This window comes from Cyprinodon tularosa, unplaced genomic scaffold, assembly GCF_016077235.1.
Source record: "Cyprinodon tularosa strain WSP-4 unplaced genomic scaffold, ASM1607723v1 ctg360, whole genome shotgun sequence".
NCBI lineage: Eukaryota > Metazoa > Chordata > Actinopteri > Cyprinodontiformes > Cyprinodontidae > Cyprinodon > Cyprinodon tularosa.
In genome coordinates this window covers 479,158-498,237 of record NW_024039075.1, presented here as the reverse complement: position 1 = coordinate 498,237, position 19,080 = coordinate 479,158, and the positions used below count along the sequence as shown (strand labels likewise).

Here is a 19,080-nt window from a genome sequence, read left to right as displayed (position 1 = left end):
GCAGCAGCTTCAACCAGATTCAGTGAGATCGTTATTTATCTACTTGTTTGCAAGAAGGGCAACGGCAGAGGAAATTCAGGTCAAGGAGTTGGGACCAGACAAGCCCAACCTTAACATCAGCGAGCAGACTGAAAAGAAATATAAAGCAATCTGAGTTTTGGTTTCAGTCCCAGTCGTTGTTAACAGGCTGTGGAATGGCCAATGCACGTTTGTTTTCCTTGCATTCTTTTTAAAAGTGACAAATGTCATCTTACGTGGACACAGTCAGGACAAACCAATTTGAAGCATCTCTCCAAACGCATCAAGAAGCGTGGACGATCAAGTGTTCAGCTGCAGCTGCATTTATTTCTTCATCCATCTTCATTGAATGAAGATGAACAAAGAAATTTCTAACTTTAACAGGTGTTAACCGTTCCTGCTCAGTCTTCTGACCGTGGTCGGGAGACACAGGGGAGTTCCTTTCTCCAGGGCCGAAGTGAAAGACTTACTCCGGGGTTAACGCCTTCTATGCCTTGCACATGAACCACACGTTGGCACGAAAGTGGCTGGAAGTTAACTTTTAATAGCGCCAACTAACATAAAACTGCACAGACTTCTTCCTAACTGCTGCTCCGGTCGTCCGCTACACTCACTCTCTCACATTCCAACCGCCTTCCCCGTTTTCCCTCCTGCCTGCAGCGCCCCCTTTCGAACAGGGGGACGGCTGCCACCATCAGCACACACACACACCACTTACTGAGCAATCATCACATACAGTGGAAGCATTTTCCGCAACACTACCCCCACTCTGGATGGCAATTAAACAATAATTCCACTCCAGCTTTACAATGCATAAAATCGATACACAATCTCTATCGCTAATAAGAGACAACTGTGACAACCATTCATACATATAGGCGAGGTGTAGCATCAAAACACATATCCAAGCGATATAATTAGCTAATTTCAAGGCGTACCTCATGTGTAAAATTTAGTTTTACATACAACAGGGAAGGAAAGAAACTACTCAGCGACATTCATGACGACCGGGCAGGACACTAACTAAACTCCATCAGGTATATATAAAAACATACAGCAAAACGTGTCCTTCAAGATAGACCATTTGCTCTTCTGTTAAATTTTCTTCGCAGTTCGAACAACTGAACAGTAACAATATATAAAGAAAATAAAGAACAGGCACATGTGGCCTTGTTAGACAGATTTAACGAACTCCTGTAACCTTAAACTGAGTCCTCTGCCCTACTTGGAACTATCCAAGTGCCGAACCGGTCTGGTGCTCTACGTCGGCGCCTAGACCGTCGAATCGGTGGACCCAAAGGAGATGAATACCCCACCACACCCCCACCATCCTCATGGTCGACATGGGAAGGGGATGATGGGACAAACACACCCAGATTGGGATCTTTTGCAGCCGAGATAGGCAGTAGAGAACAGCCAGCACCTCCACTGGTGGCATCAGAGAACAAACCCTGCAAATCCAGGTCACAGTCCGCAGAATCCTCCTCCAAGGTTGGTGGTGGAACCTCAGTAGGTTCCCAGTGTTGACTTCGGTCCCGGACCCATGCATTGTCCAGAGGCTCCCGGCTGCGGTAATGCTTTAGTTGGTCATGGTGGACGACTTTCACCTTGGACCTTGGGTTCTTCTGTATCCGATAAACTAGGTCATCCAGTTGGCCTAGGACGAAGAATGGGCCTTCGTATGATGGTAGGAACTTTTTGACTTTATTTTTGACATGACGCGTTCCTTTAATGAGATACCACACCGGGTCTCCAACTTTATACTGTGTGTGACAGCAGTTTTTGTCATACTGTCTCTTTGCACGTGTGACCGAGTCTCCCAGGGCCTCTCTAGCGATTTGGTGGGCCAACTCTAACCGTTCCCGCATCTGCTGCACGTACTCTGGCGCAATGGGCTGGTGTTCTGAATCAGGGGGCAAACCTGCGACGAGGTCCACCGGTTCACTTACTTCCCTGCCGAACATCATAAAGTTTGGAGAGAAACCTGTAGCACTATGTTTGGTCGACCGATATGCCATTATAGCATAAGGAATCATCAGGTCCCAATCCCAGTGACAGCATGCTGCGGTAGTAGCCAGGATCTTTTGGAGGGTGGCGTTGAAACGCTCGACCTGACCATCCGACTGCGGCCTAAATGGTGTGGTGTGAGTCTTTTCTATCCCAAACAAACGGCACATCCCCTGAAACACCTCGGACTCGAAATTGCGCCCCTGATCACTGTGTAGCGCTTGAGGGATTCCATAGCGGCACACCCACTCACTAGCCACGATACCTGCAACGGTCACAGCCCGCTCGTTTGGAATAGGAAACGCTTCAGTCCACTTTGTGAAGTAATCTTGTATCACAAGCACATAGCGGTTCCCACGCTCAGTCTCATTTAGTGGACCCATAATGTCCAGTGCAATGCGTTCCATAGGAGCCCCTACCTGGACTGTTCCCATGGGAGCTTGCGGTGTCTTCTGAGGGCGAGCCCTGGATGCACAGCTGGTACAGGTTTTACACCAAAGAGCAACATCCTCCCTCATATGGTACCAGTAATATCGGGTTCTTAATCTGGCCAGAGTTCGCTCCACACCAAAGTGTCCACCCACTGGCCCCTCATGCATCTGTCTCATCACGTCCGTTTGTAACTTACGTGGCAGCACAATTTGTGGGTAGAATTGAGTGTCATCAAGGCAATAGAACCTGCGGACCAGGACGCCATCTCTGAAGTAGAGTCGTTTCCATTGAGTCCAGTATGTCTTAGTGGCTGGGCTGCATGGCGAGACAACAGACCACGGGGGGCGTTCATCGCTGGCCTTCATCCAGCTGCGTATGGGTGCAATGTGCACATCAGCGTCCTGGGCCTGGCTCAACTCCCCCATAGTCCAGCCATGAAACAAAGAAGCAGTGTCAAAAGTCTTAGCCACATATATTTTCTCAGTCATTTTCACAGTGCATCTATCAGTTTTGTCATCATGATGCATTCCATCTGTATCAGTGGAAATGTTTTTTATGTCTAAAATGTCTGTATCTGTTATAAGGGTGCTTTGACTTACCCCCACTGGACACACCTCCGTGGTGAAAGGTTGGTCCTCCTCCGAACTCAGCAACAGGGAGTTGGTGTCAGAGTTCAACTCGCACTGTACAGCCCGATGGTTAATGGTTTTGGGTGGTGTTGAGGGGTCCTGCACTTTACACGGGCAGGACTGGCGACAGGGTCTCCTGGAGAGGCTGTCGGCATTAGTGTGCTGTCGACCCGGACGATGGATAATCTCAAAGTCGTATTCAGCCAGCTTCTCAAGCCATCGAGCCAACTGTCCTTCTGGCTCTCTCATTTTGGTCAGCCAGCGCAGACTGCTGTGGTCCGTACGCACTTTAAACGGCCGGCCAAGGAGATACTGACGGAAATGGGATGTGAACTCTACTATAGCCAGGAGCTCACGTCTTGTTGTGCAGTAGTTCTGTTCACACTTTGCCAACTTGCGACTGCCATAAGCCAATACTCGTTCCACACCCTCCTGCTTTTGCGATAGTACAGCACCGATGCCGGTGTCACTTGCATCAGTGTCGAGTACCATTTCACCGCAGTCCAGGGGATAACCGAGAATGGGGGCTGAGATGAGGAGACTCTTTAACTCGTCGAAAGCAGCCTGGTGCTCAGCCTGCCACTGGAAACGAGCATTTTTCCTAGTTAGGTTGTGAAGGGGTTCAGCAATGGATGCAAAGTCTTTCACAAAACGGCGATAATACGAGGCCAAGCCGATGAAACGTCGGACCTCCTGAATGGATGATGGTGTGGGCCACATTTGGACCTTCTTGATCTTGCTGGGGTCTGTAGCTACACCACGTTCAGACACTATGTGACCTAGGTAGGCCACCTCCTGGCGGAAAAGGCAGCATTTGGCAGGTTTTAGTTTCAGGTTAGCTTGTTGGAGTCTGCAAAACACCTCGCCAAGCCGCTGCAGCATCTCTGACACATTCTTTGCCAGTACGATGATGTCGTCCAAGTAGACCAAACAGGTCTCCCACTGCATGCCAGCTAAGACGCGGTCCATCAGCCGTTGGAACGTCGCCGGGGCGTTGCATAACCCAAACGGCATGACATTCCACTCGAAAAGACCCGTCCTGGCGCAGAATGCAGTTGCTTTGCGTGCTCTTGGCCTCAGCTCCACCTGCCAGTAACCTGAAGTAAGGTCCAGTGTGCTGAACCATCTGGCCGTAGACAACGTATCCAGTGTATCCTGGATGCGGGGCAAGGGATATGCATCTGGTATGGTTCGCTCATTGAGGGCCCTGTAATCAATGCAGAGCCGATATGTCCCATCCTTCTTACGTACCATAACTATGGGCGAGGCCCAGCTGCTGTGGCTGCGTCGGGCAAAACCGTTCTGCAGGCTGTCGTGTATCTGCTGGTCGGCGTATTGTTGCTTCTCTTTCGTCATTTTGCGTGGAGGTTGTTTGATCGGGGCACCCGGGCGAAGTACAATATCGTGCTGGACGACGTTGGTCCGGCCCAGGTCAGCAGGCCCCATAGAGAACACCTGTCCATAGGTAGAAAGCAACTGTTTAAGTTGAAAGCATTCCCCATCATTGAGGTTTTTAGAGCTCTGAGCATAGAGCTCCTCCAGATGCCGAGGAACCACCGGAAAGGTGACTGGCGAGTCTGTAGCCGGTGGGGCACAGTGAGGCTGTAGGGCTTCAGCGGGCTGGAGGAGACCAGCCAGGGATCCTTCTTTAATGGTCACAGCCTTATTGCCAGGATTAAAAAGGCGAAGAGGAACCGTTTTGGACATCTGGGGATGAACTAAGACTCTAGCGAGGAGTACTTTGTGCTTCTCAACAAAACCTTTAGTAGGGCTAAGTATCATGTCGCTGCGGGGTGCCCCACTTAGGTGCACGCTGCCCCTCACAACATACTCCTCTCCTGGTTCCACCACCACAGTTCTTGATATTTTTACTGCATGCGACTTCAGGTTAGATTCAGATTGGTAGTAGGACACTTCCTCACCAAACAGGATGATGCGGTGTCTGCCGAAATCTAGTCGGGCTTCAGCTTGTGCGAGGAAGGGATGACCAAGCAGCACTTCTAACCCTGCTATCTCTGCTACAAGAAAATCCACATCCACTTGACGGTTGTTGATGCAGACAGGGATCTGGGCCTCACCCAGTACTGGCACATCTACAGGTCCCACTCCAACTAAAGTCTCAACAGTGGATGGATACAACTGAGGTCTCATGTCAGAGTGGATGGAATTATAGTAGCGAAACGGCAGCACATTCCTCCGTGCCCCACTGTCCAACACAGCACACACCTCCATTTCATAGATTTGCATGTGGATACTCATTTCTTGGCTTTGGCCTTTCAGGTGGAACACAGCGGGTCCTTGAGTGTCACAGGGGGAGCTGCTCGATGCCAAATCTTTGGTGATCTTGTGGGGGGAGGGGCACTGCCTCTGGATATGACCCCAACCTTGACAGTTATGGCAGCGGACTTTCCCCTTTGAAGGATTCTTGCGGTTATTAAAGGCCGAGGGCGTGTGTGCGGCTAACCGATTTGGTGTAGAACTGATTACAGGAGTAGTTTTGACAACTCTTTCAGGTTCGTCATTAGTTCTGACCACAGCAGTTCTGGGTCGTCGTTCAACCATGCTGCGGGCTCCTGGCTGCATGGCACTGGTGACATAAGCTGCTGCCCTTTTTGTGGTTTCATGAGCATGGGCTATTTCATATGCACGAGCGAGTGTGGCTGGTCGTTGCTCTAACAGTTTCTGGACTAGTTCTGCATCACCCAGACCGTTTGTGAAAACTTCGACAGCGATAGAGTCCTGTTCAACTTCTGCCCTGTCACCATAAGCCACCGCCACTTTCCCATAAATATCATCTCTAAATGCATTGAGGGCCTCCCCATGTTTTCGTACCCGCTGCCTTAATTCTACTGCGACCGCTGCAGCGTGGTCAGAAGATGGGCCATATGCAGTTTCCAATTCGTCCACCAGGCGGCGGTAGTCCCACCTGGAAGAGCGGGGATTTCTGTGGACTATGGCCCCCGCTGCGCCAACCAGACAGAATTTCAGCTGCACTGTCATCGTTTTTTCGGACCAGTGATTCGCTTCGGCGCAGCTCTCAAACCGGTGCAAAAATTCTTTCCATGGTGTGGTGCCGTCGTATTGACCCGGACGTAATATGGGGACCCTCTCCCTAGGATCTTCATCCTCCTCACTGTCGGATAATGGCTGCGGCGACATGAAACGGGTTTTATTAACTTTTAATCTGGGCTGTGGCCGTGCGGGGGTTTGCCTGTCGTTTATAGTTCCATCCAATCTAGGGGTGCTTTGCACGGCGGAAACTGCCGCAGGGTTAAGTGGGGCAGGCGTGCTGTGTGCAAAGCTTCGAACGTGAGCAGAAACGAAAGGGTTGGTATCAGCATAATTATCTTTCATTTGAAACGTGGGGGCTTGGTAGTAACGCGCCCCGTCATCTGCATTCTCCCCATGGGCATAACCTTGACATTCCGTAGCAACAAATGTATTTGTAGAGCTAACCTGTGGTTGAGTGGGGCCGTAGCGCGGTGCAAACATATCTCCTCCTTTGGCGTACGAGCCGAAACAGCGTTCGTCGCACCGAAAAGGATTATAATGTCCACATTTCCCCACCGCCACATCTTCAGTAGCCTTTCTACACTCTGCACCCTCGGAAGACATATCCAATGTCATAAACGGGTTGGAATAACCCGTTTCGGGCCCATAGTTTTCGCGGGAGTGACCGGCGGCGGCATCCATCTTACGGTTGCTCAGCAACGGGCCAACGCAGTCCCTTAGCTTTATTGCTAGCCGCTACTATCTCTCTTACTCAAAGCTCACCACTCGTCCAGCAAGGCGGGGAAGTCCCTTCGTGGTCGCCAGTGTTAACCGTTCCTGCTCAGTCTTCTGACCGTGGTCGGGAGACACAGGGGAGTTCCTTTCTCCAGGGCCGAAGTGAAAGACTTACTCCGGGGTTAACGCCTTCTACGCCTTGCACATGAACCACACGTTGGCACGAAAGTGGCTGGAAGTTAACTTTTAATAGCGCCAACTAACATAAAACTGCACAGACTTTTTCCTAACTGCTGCTCCGGTCGTCCGCTACACTCACTCTCTCACATTCCAACCGCCTTCCCCGTTTTCCCTCCTGCCTGCAGCGCCCCCTTTCGAACAGGGGGACGGCTGCCACCATCAGCACACACACACACCACTTACTGAGCAATCATCACATACAGTGGAAGCATTTTCCGCAACACAGGCTATCATTGTTTAAGGAGGATTTGTTGATGAGACAATTTTTTTCGGGGTCACTATACAAAAATATTTGTTTGTTTATGTCAGTGTGCACAAGCAATAATCAAAGTTTTTCTACTCTACTGAAGTTTGATTAATACTGGCTCAGTTTTCCTTATTTATTTTTTTGTATTTATGTTTTGAAAAGTGATAATTACAATATATATCTATATAGATATATATACAGTATATAGTAGTTACACAAATTTGTTATTCTTTACCTGTTGAAACTCTTCATTTTGAGAAGATTATATAATTACTGTGAATTATAGTTATAATTTACAGCAAACACCAGCAATATGTGTTGATTGTGACTCCTAAACTTTAGGCCAGATAGTGAACACATGTTTAGATGCTGTAATGGTGTCTCATAATAAGAGGAGTCCTCTTCGAAAAAGAATATATTTTAGCAACAATTAAAATATGAAGTTCTAAGAGATGAAGTGGGACTCTACAGGATTATTACCACATGGACAGATTACAACATATATTGTTGTGATGGGTATGTGAGATTGTGATTAGCTTACCACCCTGTGAGCTTCAGCATCTCAGTCACAAGAATCATTATCTAATGAGAGCATCATTGAAATTGAGATTGCAAATGTGAATAGTATTTTCTTGTGAAGCTGTAATAGATTCAGATGTTGCAGTGTTTTAATAGTTTAAGCGAACATTACAGTAGCTTAAATAATTATTTGCAGAGTATTGTAAACTTAATTCCAACCTGACCTTTAACATGATCTTTTAATCTAATAAGTTATATGAAAGGGACTTGGTTGATATTCCTCTGAGCAAGCCATGTTCTTATAATGTAAATATATAAAGATTTATGTCGCCTAAATATACAGTAAGTAAAATGTATTCTCACATGCTGATCTATTTTCCTGTTCTGTTCTCTGAACCTCAGAAACGCCCTTTTTCAATCTATTTCCTGATTCCTCGATATGAAACCGTTTTTTTATCATGCCATGTCAGTCGCTGCAGATGTTTGATTGACGCATGTATCACGAAGGGTTGATACATTTGTCCGTCTGTGTTTGCGCTCCATCGATTTGAGCAGTCTGGTCATGCTCAGAGACTCCCATGTCCTGGTCAAAGAGCACCCTAAGGTGTCAGGCTGATCAGCTGATGGGGAAAAGCCTTGATTGAATGTCACTACATTCACAACTGACTGCTAGGTCAATATTGATTTCTGCAAGCACAACTCCTTCTTTGTCTGAAAATGTTGTGGCTCTTTTGGTCCTTACCACTCTGTGTGTTGGAGTGCTCAGAGTGGAAGCATAAACGCTTTTTCATCCGAGGACCGCAACCAAGCCTTATGCTCTACGTGTGTCTGATGTCGCTCAAACAGGATGCCTGAGTGTGCGTTTTATATTCCCTATCTCTCAGACAATATTAAAAACCTGAGGCTTTGAGGCAGAAACCCGAGAATGTATTGCTAAATGGTTGTTTCCAAAATAATATTCAGATTTGGATGCATTTTCATTTTAACGGTTTTGCTGAGTTCATTTTTGAATGATGTTGTCATTTCTCCAAATTATTGAAATTTCTCCATCTTTCTTTGCAGAGGACACAGCCTTTGAGGCAGGCGTGCGGGTGCAAATCCACAGTCAGGCGGAGCCTCCTTTTGTTCATGAACTAGGCTTTGGCGTGGCCCCTGGCTTCCAGACCTTTGTGGCAACTCAGGAACAAAGGGTAAGTTCCCTATTATTATCGTGTCTCCACCTCCTATCCACGCATTGGGCTTATGCCTTAGAGATAATGTGATGAATAACCTGCCATAACAGACATAATGAGATTCTGTGCATCAATGTTTATGTGTGATTGAGAATGCTTTTTTTGTGCTGCCTTGAGGCCTTCAGTTGATATCTTTCCTCTCCTATAGTGACTGTTGGCAGATGACTGATGAACTTCTCCCTTTTGTTTCCAGCTTTGACCTTTATGGTAGAATTGCTCTCAGTCCAGCCTGAGCTTTACTCAGTCACACTAAACTTTATTCCACCAAACAAATTTAGTCTTAAAGGCTGGAGGGCCAACAGATATGTTCATTTTGATTGTTCTTCCTCTGACAAAGTTTCACTTCAGATGGTGGTTTTTCAGTGTTTTTTCTAGATTGTCTTTTGTTTACATTTAAAGTTACACTTCCTTCTCTCCAGATGAATCTTTTTATTTTTACCTCACCAAGTCTTCTCCATTTAGTATAATTATAAGGTAACTACAAAAACTTCAAAGGTGAAATTTGCTAAATTCCCTTTCCCTGTGTGTCCCTGTACTTCCATTTTAATTTATATTGCCTCTAAAAACCATCCAAGCATCGCTGTTTGGAAGGCACTCTATTTAATTCACTATCCAGACTAAGTTGTGTTTTAGTGTATAAAACCAAATTTTCATGACTATGAAGTTGCTGCAAAACAGACATATAACATCAGCTCTCAGAGTCTATATGTTTGAACCTGCCCCCCTGAGCATCTTCATCAGGATCCCTTGTTGCTCTCTTTCATTAGTCCACAGAAACACCTCTTTTTTTCCTCTCTTTTGTGCAGTGTTTTCATCTCATTTCCTCTTTTGTTTTCTACCTGCTTTACCTGTATGGCAACACTAACAGGCCACCCACTGGCATGGCGGAAGTATCACAAAGCCTGTCGCAGTTCCTTTGGCTACAGCCTATTTCATGCTGATGGTGCGTTACATAGAACTAATTCTAGAGAAAAAGTCACCACATGTGTGCTGTCACTCCTATTACATAGTACCAGAAATTTGCATGTTGAGGGACAAAGTTCCACTCTTGTGACTTCACCCAGTCATCAAATAGAATGAGTTCCTGGTGCAGGTTTCAAATCAGCATGGCGGACTAAGCAAGTCATGGTGTTTTATTCATTATGGAAAGTCAAATGGCAGCATGGCATCCATGGGTCGACTACGTTCTTCAGAGAAGTAGCTGGGTCGGGCCCCACTCTGGAGAAGAGACAGGAGAAGATCAGAGCAATAGGTCAGGGAGAGAGGCCTGCATGCCATGTCCAGCTCTGGAGCTACAAGAAGAGGACGAATAATGGATTTTTTTTTTTCTCTAAAATAGGCTTTAACATTTCTAAAAACATGCCACCAATTGTTTTTTGAATACACCATTTGGAAATTGTTGACTCTTAAGTGTTTCAATAGCCTTTAGTGGATTGGTCCTCCATCCAACCATGGCTGGTATCATTGGAAACTAGAGACAAGAAAAAATATGAGGGAAAGAGATGTGAAGATAGACTTATCATGCTCTTGATTGGATTTTTCTGAAGAGGAAGAAGAGCAGCAGATAATTTTAGGCACAATTTACAAGGAAGTCATATAGTTACTTTTTTTCAGCTTTACCTTACTTGTCGACTGCAGGTAGCTACCGTCACGAATAACATGGTTTTTTTATGCTATTTTTCCATTTTATGTGCGCTGTAGGTCATAATTGATCACATTAGAAAGTTTGGCTTCCCCCCTGTATGCATGGACACCTAGAACCAAAGACCTGTGATAGAGTATGCCTGTGTATAATGGGGTTTACAAGGAGAATGACCATTAGCAGGTTTGAGTGGTCCAAGACTTGCCCTGCAAAGCCTAGGCTGGACTTAGAGGTGAAGAGAGCCCCAGATATATAAAGGAACCCAGACTACAGGGACAAAGAAGGGGCAGACATGGGAACGGCCACACCCACCTGAAAATGGTAAAGGGGTGCCCCAGGACCTGAGGCCAGAGGGGCCCAACCTCAGAGACTATGGTGCTGAGGCCCCACAGAGCTGCAGCTGCAGAGCTGCTCAAATAAAGAGAACCATCTAGGGGCAAGCAGTCAACCTGACAAGTAGACAGAGTCATGTTCACAAGCACCCACAGTCCACAGTCGCATTCACACAATCCCACACTTACACCTTCATAGACATATACAGCCACTCAATGAAATGACACACATGAGCAGACACTCATTTTTACACCCCTCATACATACACTATCCTCATAGGGACCAACCAATTTCTATAGGCCCACTGAGCCATAAATGTGTTGCTTTAGGTGAAATGAATCCATGAGTGGGAAAAACTCAGAGGCCACAGAGCAAGAAGAGTTATTTTTGTTATTGTCTGTGTTGTATGACTTTAGTATTTTGCCTGTTATAGTGTTATGTCTAAATGCTGATGAAGGTTCTCAGTCATCCAGGTCATAGTCATCCCGTAAAAATTCAAAAAATATCCACTGGACTTGGTTTTTAAGATTTGAAGACGTTTCGCCACCTCTCCAGGAAGCTTTCTCAATTCAAATGTCTGGATCCGCAGTGAGTTTGAGTCTTATATAGACAACGCCTTGTATCGCTTGGAAACATGCAATGGTAACCGATGAATGGGTCGTTAGTTCCATCGTTAGCCTGTAATATCTGAAACGTAGATGATTCCTATAATCTGCAAGTTTCCTAAGCAATTTCTCATACTCACGCGTTATTCCGAGGGTGTCTTTCCCAAAATGGAGTGCAATATGCTGATGAAGGTTCTCAGTCATCCAGGTCATAGTCATCCAGTAAAAATTCAAAAAATATCCACTTCCTGGAGAGGTGGCGAAACGTCTTCAAATCTTAAAAACCAAGTCCAGTGGATATTTTTTGAATTTTTACAGGATGTTATGTCTAAACGGTTTCTGTACTATTTTATTGTTTTGATCTTCTATCTAGTTTTATTATTTGGTTCTCATTCTCTTTTTGAATTAATTTTATAATTGTGGCATATCAACATTGTTTTAATATGCACTGTCCCTTTATTTAAAAAAAAAAAAATTAATGAACTACATTGAAATAAAGTCCACCAACCCTCTATCAAATGTGTTTATCTTATATAAAAAAATAATAAAACTGGACTAATTTAAAACTCTTGTGTAGGACCAGGTGAATCAGAACACAGAGAGTCATAGTTTTTAACCTAACCTAACTTATCTGAAGCTCTAATGAGTTGAAAGACTCTGATACACAAAATCTAATCCTTGTGAAAGAGCTGAAGGCTATCTCCTCACCATGCAAACTACAAAGCACTTTGGATGGCAAAGCTCATTCAAATAAGTATATTCCTGTTCCCTCTTCCTGGTCTTGGTCTAGGCCATAAAATCAAGGTGACCCTTTGAGAGTAATTTACCTTGAAAATACTCTTTGTTCTAAATGCAGAGTACATTTCGAAATGCAAAGCACAGTGGCTGTGCATGCGAAGGAGAAGATGCATGCTGATCGACATGGTATCTGGTGCAACATGGTGCAACAGGAGAGCAGAAACAGGTGCCAGTGGTGACTCCAGGTCATGGGCAGAAATATGTTGCATTATTGCTGGCTGTGCAGGAGGCTGTGCTTCCACTCCTGGTAATGACTTGGGATCCAATATGTACGGATGTACCATTGTGCATCTATTTACAGGCATTTTTAGGTGTATAAAATGAGGGTGTAAATATTTATGGGAGAGGGCAGGGCTGTCCTGTCAGCTGCAACGAATTCTCATAAGAGTGACAATACCCTAAAACTGCAGCTCAAAATAGGCTAAGGAGGTAAAATCTCACCTGAGTAATTCTAAGCAAGACATGTAATGGAAATTTTATAGGCCAGAGAGCTTTCCTAAATATTTAAAAGGAAGGTAAATAGTTCACCATCAAACATTAACCTAACAATTTCAGTCTTTGTTCCTTTTTTTTTTTGTTATTCACTTACATTGCATCACCATCATATTCTTTAAGACGCTGTCAATTTTTGAGGGTTTGCAACATTTAGAACTAAGGAAAAGTTTTTTTTTTCTCTAAAAAACATTGGCTTAAAGCAGATACTTGAAACCAGATCATTCCTATTAACTAAGGCGTTCTTGATCATGTTGTTTGAAACCTCTACTGTATGTAGGGATTTAGGCATCCGCATTGTGGGTGATCCCTACAACCCATCACACGGCCTCTTCAGCCTTATCCGCAGTCTTGGGGCCATGACCAGTTGACTGAGGGACAGCTTCTTCCACCAGGCTGTCAGTATAGCCACATCCCTTCCTATTTTGCCCCTAATCCCTCCAGCTGCCCTCCCTCACTGAACCTAAACCTCCCACGCACATTCACACATACTCACTCATTTGCACACACTTAACCTGCCCTGATTCCCCTCCACCAAACGGACACCTTCCCAAGGACTACTGTGCACTCATGCACCTTCTGGCTAAATGCACTTTCAGTAAATGTCTAGAATTTTCTCTTATTTTTTATGTTTTCTCTCTTTTTTTTCTTCCCTTTTTTTTAGCTGCTACTTGTGTTGTCAGTGTCTGAGAGTGCTGGAGTTTCAATTCCACAATATGTCCTGTATGTATTGCAGAAATTGATAATAAAGCTGACTATTCTACTCTATTCTATTGTGAAGTTCAAAATCAGCAAATTTTGTTGGGTTTATTTCTGCAAATTCAGAACAAAAAAATAGAATAGAATTATATTTGAAACTATTATCATGGTCAGGTTCTAGACAAGGTAAATCTAAAAGTATGTCTTTAACAAGTGTGGCAAAGTCCAGGGGCTTTGTGTATAAAGATGTTTTCACAGAAAACAAAAAAAAACCTGCAGTGCAATGTATCACGGAAAACTGGAGTTACCCACTTATTAACCCAATGAATTAAAGGTAACTCTGTTCATTTAAATGTAACTAAAGGACCATGAAATTTGATGCTTTTTAAGATTAGTTTTTATGATTTAAACCTAAACAATGACACTGAATCACTTTTATCCTCATCCGCAATACCGTAAACCACCTAAAGAATTAATGGAAACAACCTCAGTCAAATGTAAACTGTAAATATTCCTCAGTTTAGGTACAGTATGGAAATGTGCATTATCTGAGCAGCTTCTGAAAGGTGCACTTTCATTCTAACAGGAAAATCAGTATATAAATTCCAAATAAGATGGGATTTTTGCTGCAGAAAGGTTTGCATAATTGTGCAAGTATGGTAGCCTTGGGACTACCGGAGAACATGTTGATGGGTAGTTTTTTTTAAATGGTTTAAAATGTCTGCCGCAAAGAGGTACAATAAGGAACATTGGGTCTGTGCATGTTCAAGATCTAACTACTCCTCTATGAAACTGTTTTTTCAAATGTGCTGATTTACAGTTTTGGTTTTTCACATTTACCCCAGGCAGTCCATGACAGCCACACCCGTATAGGTCCGATATATAACATATCCTGAATACGTTCCTAAAAATATGAACTTCCAGTAGCATAATTTAAATAGTTTGAATTGAGAAGCTGTTTTCTAAAGCTATAACTGCTCTTAAATGGCTTCAATTTTAGTTTTTTAAATGGAAAGCGTTATGATTACAAAGCTTTGCACATATTTGTGATGCATAAAGGTGCCTCACGATTGGCTTGTTGGCTGGCTCAACTTAAGACTTCTTTATAAATAATATAATATAATATTTGTAACCATTCTAAATAATAGGGTCATTTAGAGCAGACTGGAAAGGGACTCAGTGAGTAAAAGCTGGCTTCATTATATTTTATTTTTTTATTCATTTATGTTAGGGCAAAGTACTGTAATTGTTTTAAACATCAAGTGTAGCTTAATTCATTTGCTTATGTATTGATGGGGTCATATTCGCATCTTAATATTGATTTGTTAAACATTACAATGATCACCATTATGCAATAAATGAACTCTTTGCTGCATCTAGACCACTCCTTTTCAACTTTAAACATTTTAGAAAAAAATGGGGGGGATAGACTATATTTAACAGGTGTCTTACTGTAAGTCTGTTGTGGGTATGATTTTTAAGTTTTTAGTTGGCTGTAACAGATGTCCTTGAGGAGTGTCTCTCTGTGATGCCCTGACAGCATTGTTAATATGGTTATTTTGACACGCATTAGGGAGCCCCCTGGCTATGTCTCATACTTTACATGTTAATTTCTGTGCGGGCACTGGATGTTCAAGCGGTTCTTCTGACTGGGTTTGATTTCCTGCAAGTTAAGATGTATAAGACAAAGTTGTGTAGTAACAAGTGTAGTACAGTAGTAAAGCTATTCATTCTTTTATGCATAAGCCCCCAGATGATTTAGTGATTCTAAATTCTCATAGCTCACAACATTGAAGTTAGTAACAAGCAAACGTGATTATGTTTTTATGGGAACATCACCACTTCCTTTAGCAAATTGCTTTAAAATTAAACAAATCTGCCAAGTTATAAGTAGTAGAATAAGTGCATTTCTTCCTTGGTACATTTATCAGATGCTATAATGTTCCGTGTTCATTTGTTTAAATTTTTGTAAAAGATCAATGTGTTTGGTGATAAATGTGCAAACTAACCACAGAACAAAGCTGAAGCTGAAGCAAGTCAGATGCATTATCTCTATAACTTGCTCTTTCAGAAACATGTTTTAATGATGGTAAAACCAGCCAAAACTATGTACTTTACTGAACTTTCCTTTCCGCAAACACTTCAAAGGTTTTGTTTTTTTTAGATTAATTTATTTTGTTCACCAAGCTTTCCTTTATGCCCGTATTTTCCTCATCTGCCTGTAATAACTTTGACAGTCTTGAGTGTTCTTCATCTTATCCATGTTGTCCGGAATCTTGTCCTCCTTCATAAATTCACAGGACAACAGTCTAAAAATTCCTAAAATCCTATTTATGACCTGTCAACATTCTCCTACCTCTTTGTGCTGTAAGTATCTGACCCTGTGGACTTTGTATACTAGTTATTGTTAACTATGCAGTCCAAAATCGCTGTGTCTGTGTCACTTTTAAAGCATGTTTTTCATACTTGTTCTCAAATCGCAGCTTTGAATCTTCCCAGACAAATAATAACAAAAATGCAAATTAAAAAATCACAATTGCCCTAAAAATATATTTGGTGAATTTGTGCCCATTGAGCTTTTTTCTCTTTTTTATAAATCCCCTTTTTGTTAACTGTAGTTGGCAGAAAGTGTATTGCTGTTCGTACCCAGTGATATATTGATGGCCACATGCTTTTTTGTCAGACCTTTAAAGGCAATGTTTGATGGTTGTTTATTACCCTGATAACCATCTTTCTTAATAGACCTAAATGTTTAAATATAATTACTAAAGCTAGTCTTTCAGATTAGTCTTTCAAATTATTATAATTCTACAGAGCCAATTCACTGCAAAGGTAATTTAGAGATCCAATTTAATCAAAGCATGAAGAGAAGACAGATACACAAAAGGAAAGCAGAACCACCAATTCATTAATGCTTACTAAGATAGAGAAGGTAATGGTAAATTAGCTCCATAGGAAAACAGTTAAGGAAATGAGCTCTTTCAGATCTGAATTTTCTAAATTTAATCTTACGTTAGAATACAAACAACATCATGTTAGATTCAACTCTTAACTGCTTTGCTTTACCATCTGCTTTTATTATGATTGTATCATAAAGATGCTGTAGAGGATTTTCGCATTTTTTTTTAAAGACCAGTCCTCTTCACTTAAAAAAAAAAATAAAAATCCACATGCACAACCCAGACCTGCTCCCAAGAGGGAATGCCTATTAAACCCTTGCGAAAGCATGCATGAGCCCATTTTTCTTTGGCAACGCTTTGTTTAAAAGTTGCTGTTCTCATAGCTCATAAAAGCTTACTGTGCTCGAATGTTCGCCCTGCCCCCTAAATCCCTCAATCATTGTATACAGCGGGGACTGTAAAGTGAAGTTTGACGAACTCAGAACTGTTTTTGCTGTACATAAACATTCAGTGTTACTATCTAATTTATTTTGCATATAAAGTGTTAAAACGGTCTAAATTCAGTTCCTAAAAGAAACTGAAATAATAAAAAAAAAACAAGTCCAAATGTAATTTAAGTCTGAGAAACAAAGTACCAATTTATTGCCCTGTAGAGCTTTGTTAATCTGATAAACAAATTTTAGCCAAACCAAACCAAATTTAGCTGCTATTTGTATTTATCTATTTAAAACTCTTGAAACAATATAGACATTTTTTGTTTGTGAAAAAAATCCAACCAGATATGTTTAATTTTGTTATTCATACCTTTTTCTGTTTTATGTATGCAACTGCATGCTTTCATTTGCCAATTTGCTTTACTGTTGCGCACCTCAGCTTCCTCTATAGGAATATAAAGAACATTTCTATCATTTTCTGCGATTGTCCCCACAGCAGAGAGTGAATTTCCCCATTGTGGGACAATAAAGGATTTTACACATTACACAGACTATTTGATTTTAATGTATGCAGGTTTTTCAAAAATGTTACTGGAAAGTGTTTGAACATATTTATGGAAAAAAAATTGTTCTAATACCCTCCACGTGGCAACATGGCTTAAAGGTACACTATGCAACCAGTGTTGATTTTCCAGTGAGGCTCCCTCCAGAGGGCGAAAGTAAAAGTGCACTGTCGTAAATATGCTCAGCTGTTCTCCTGGTTTCTCCGTCAAGCCAGGCGCGGTTGTTTTGAGCTTAGCAGCGAATGACTAACGCTGCGTTCACACTGGATGTAGCTGGAGCGACAGAAGCAGCGAGTTTACATGCAAAGGTCCCGCGGCGCGTTTTGAGCTGCAGGCGCTGCATGTCTGAGCTATGGCAAGCCATACTGAGCGGCTGCAGCAGCGCGTCGGGTGAGAGACAGGGAGAGAGACACAGCGCTGATGATCACTGCTCTTAAAAAGTTTATTGACGCCTAAATTAACTTAAAAGGCAGAAATCTGCCGGCAGAATATGCAGTTTGGATTATTTAGATGAAAAACACCTACCAGCTGCTTCGGTGAACCGCTGCTGATGAAGGGATCCATACTGTCGGCGCATCCCTGGTATGTGGGGGTCTGAGCGGCTCCGACAGAAAAAATATTGAAGGCAGGATAATAATCTGAATGAACTGACTGCACTGATTACGTTTTCATGTGTATTTTCTCACTTAAACACATATTAAAACTACTTTATTCCCACTGATCACAGCAAATATAGCTGCAAGGCAGAGAAAGGATAGTGAAGCTCCGCCCAACGCGCCTCAGACACACTTTTGCAGCCAGAGCAGCAAAGCTGCTTCAGCCGCGCGTCAGTACTAACTGGTACAAGCAGCAAAAATGAAGCAGCAGATGCGATTTTGCTGCTTTTGCTGCGTGAACGTAGCATAACTGCACAAAGATTGCCACTGTGCTAGCAACGAGAATGCTTTTAACTGGGGGGTGTAGCAGTTCTCGCCGTAAAGCAAGACTGACTCTCAGGAGACTTCTGAGCCTGTGGGTGCGGGTCGGTGCTCCTGCAGTTGCAAGTGCAGTATTTCCCCCACAGACCACCAGGGCGGCCGAGAATACCTTTGTTCAACCTGAAATGACTCATTTAGTCATCCATAACGTTATGGAACACATTAATTAACTGAAAAATGTTGCATAGTGTCCCTTTAAGTTGTTTGGACTAAATATGTGGACATAAATTATTTCACAAAAAACACATAGAATAGTTTTTAATTCCTTTTCACACAAAAATTATTTCATATCATTGGCAATTTCTAATTTTAATCCTCATATCAAACAGAAGAAATTGAGTAAAAACTGAAAGACAAAATGTTCAAAACGTTTTTGCCAAATGAATTAGAAAAAAATGAATGTTTTCTGGCTGCTGCAGAAGGGGCCCTTGGCAACACCAAAGTTTTTGTCTCAGCAGGCTGGGGAGCAGGTGGAGAGTCACTGTAGATGGTGTCCCATCCAGATGGGTTGGATCAAATGATTGTTTTCAGATTATCTTTGATGCCACAATGAAACTAAGTAAAGACCAGCATCTTTCCTGTTTGTG

The 19,080-nt window shown here is 42.9% G+C and overlaps 1 protein-coding gene across 1 annotated transcript in view; it reads left to right on the top strand.

Moving 5' to 3' along the window:
- Positions 1-19,080, top strand: part of asic2 (acid-sensing (proton-gated) ion channel 2) — a 172,923-nt gene that overhangs the window by 130,916 nt on the left and 22,927 nt on the right. Inside the window, exon 3 of the mRNA XM_038295849.1 lies at positions 8,881-9,008. Within this exon, the coding sequence (XP_038151777.1) occupies positions 8,881-9,008 (128 nt within the window). The remainder of the gene's footprint in view (positions 1-8,880; positions 9,009-19,080) is intronic.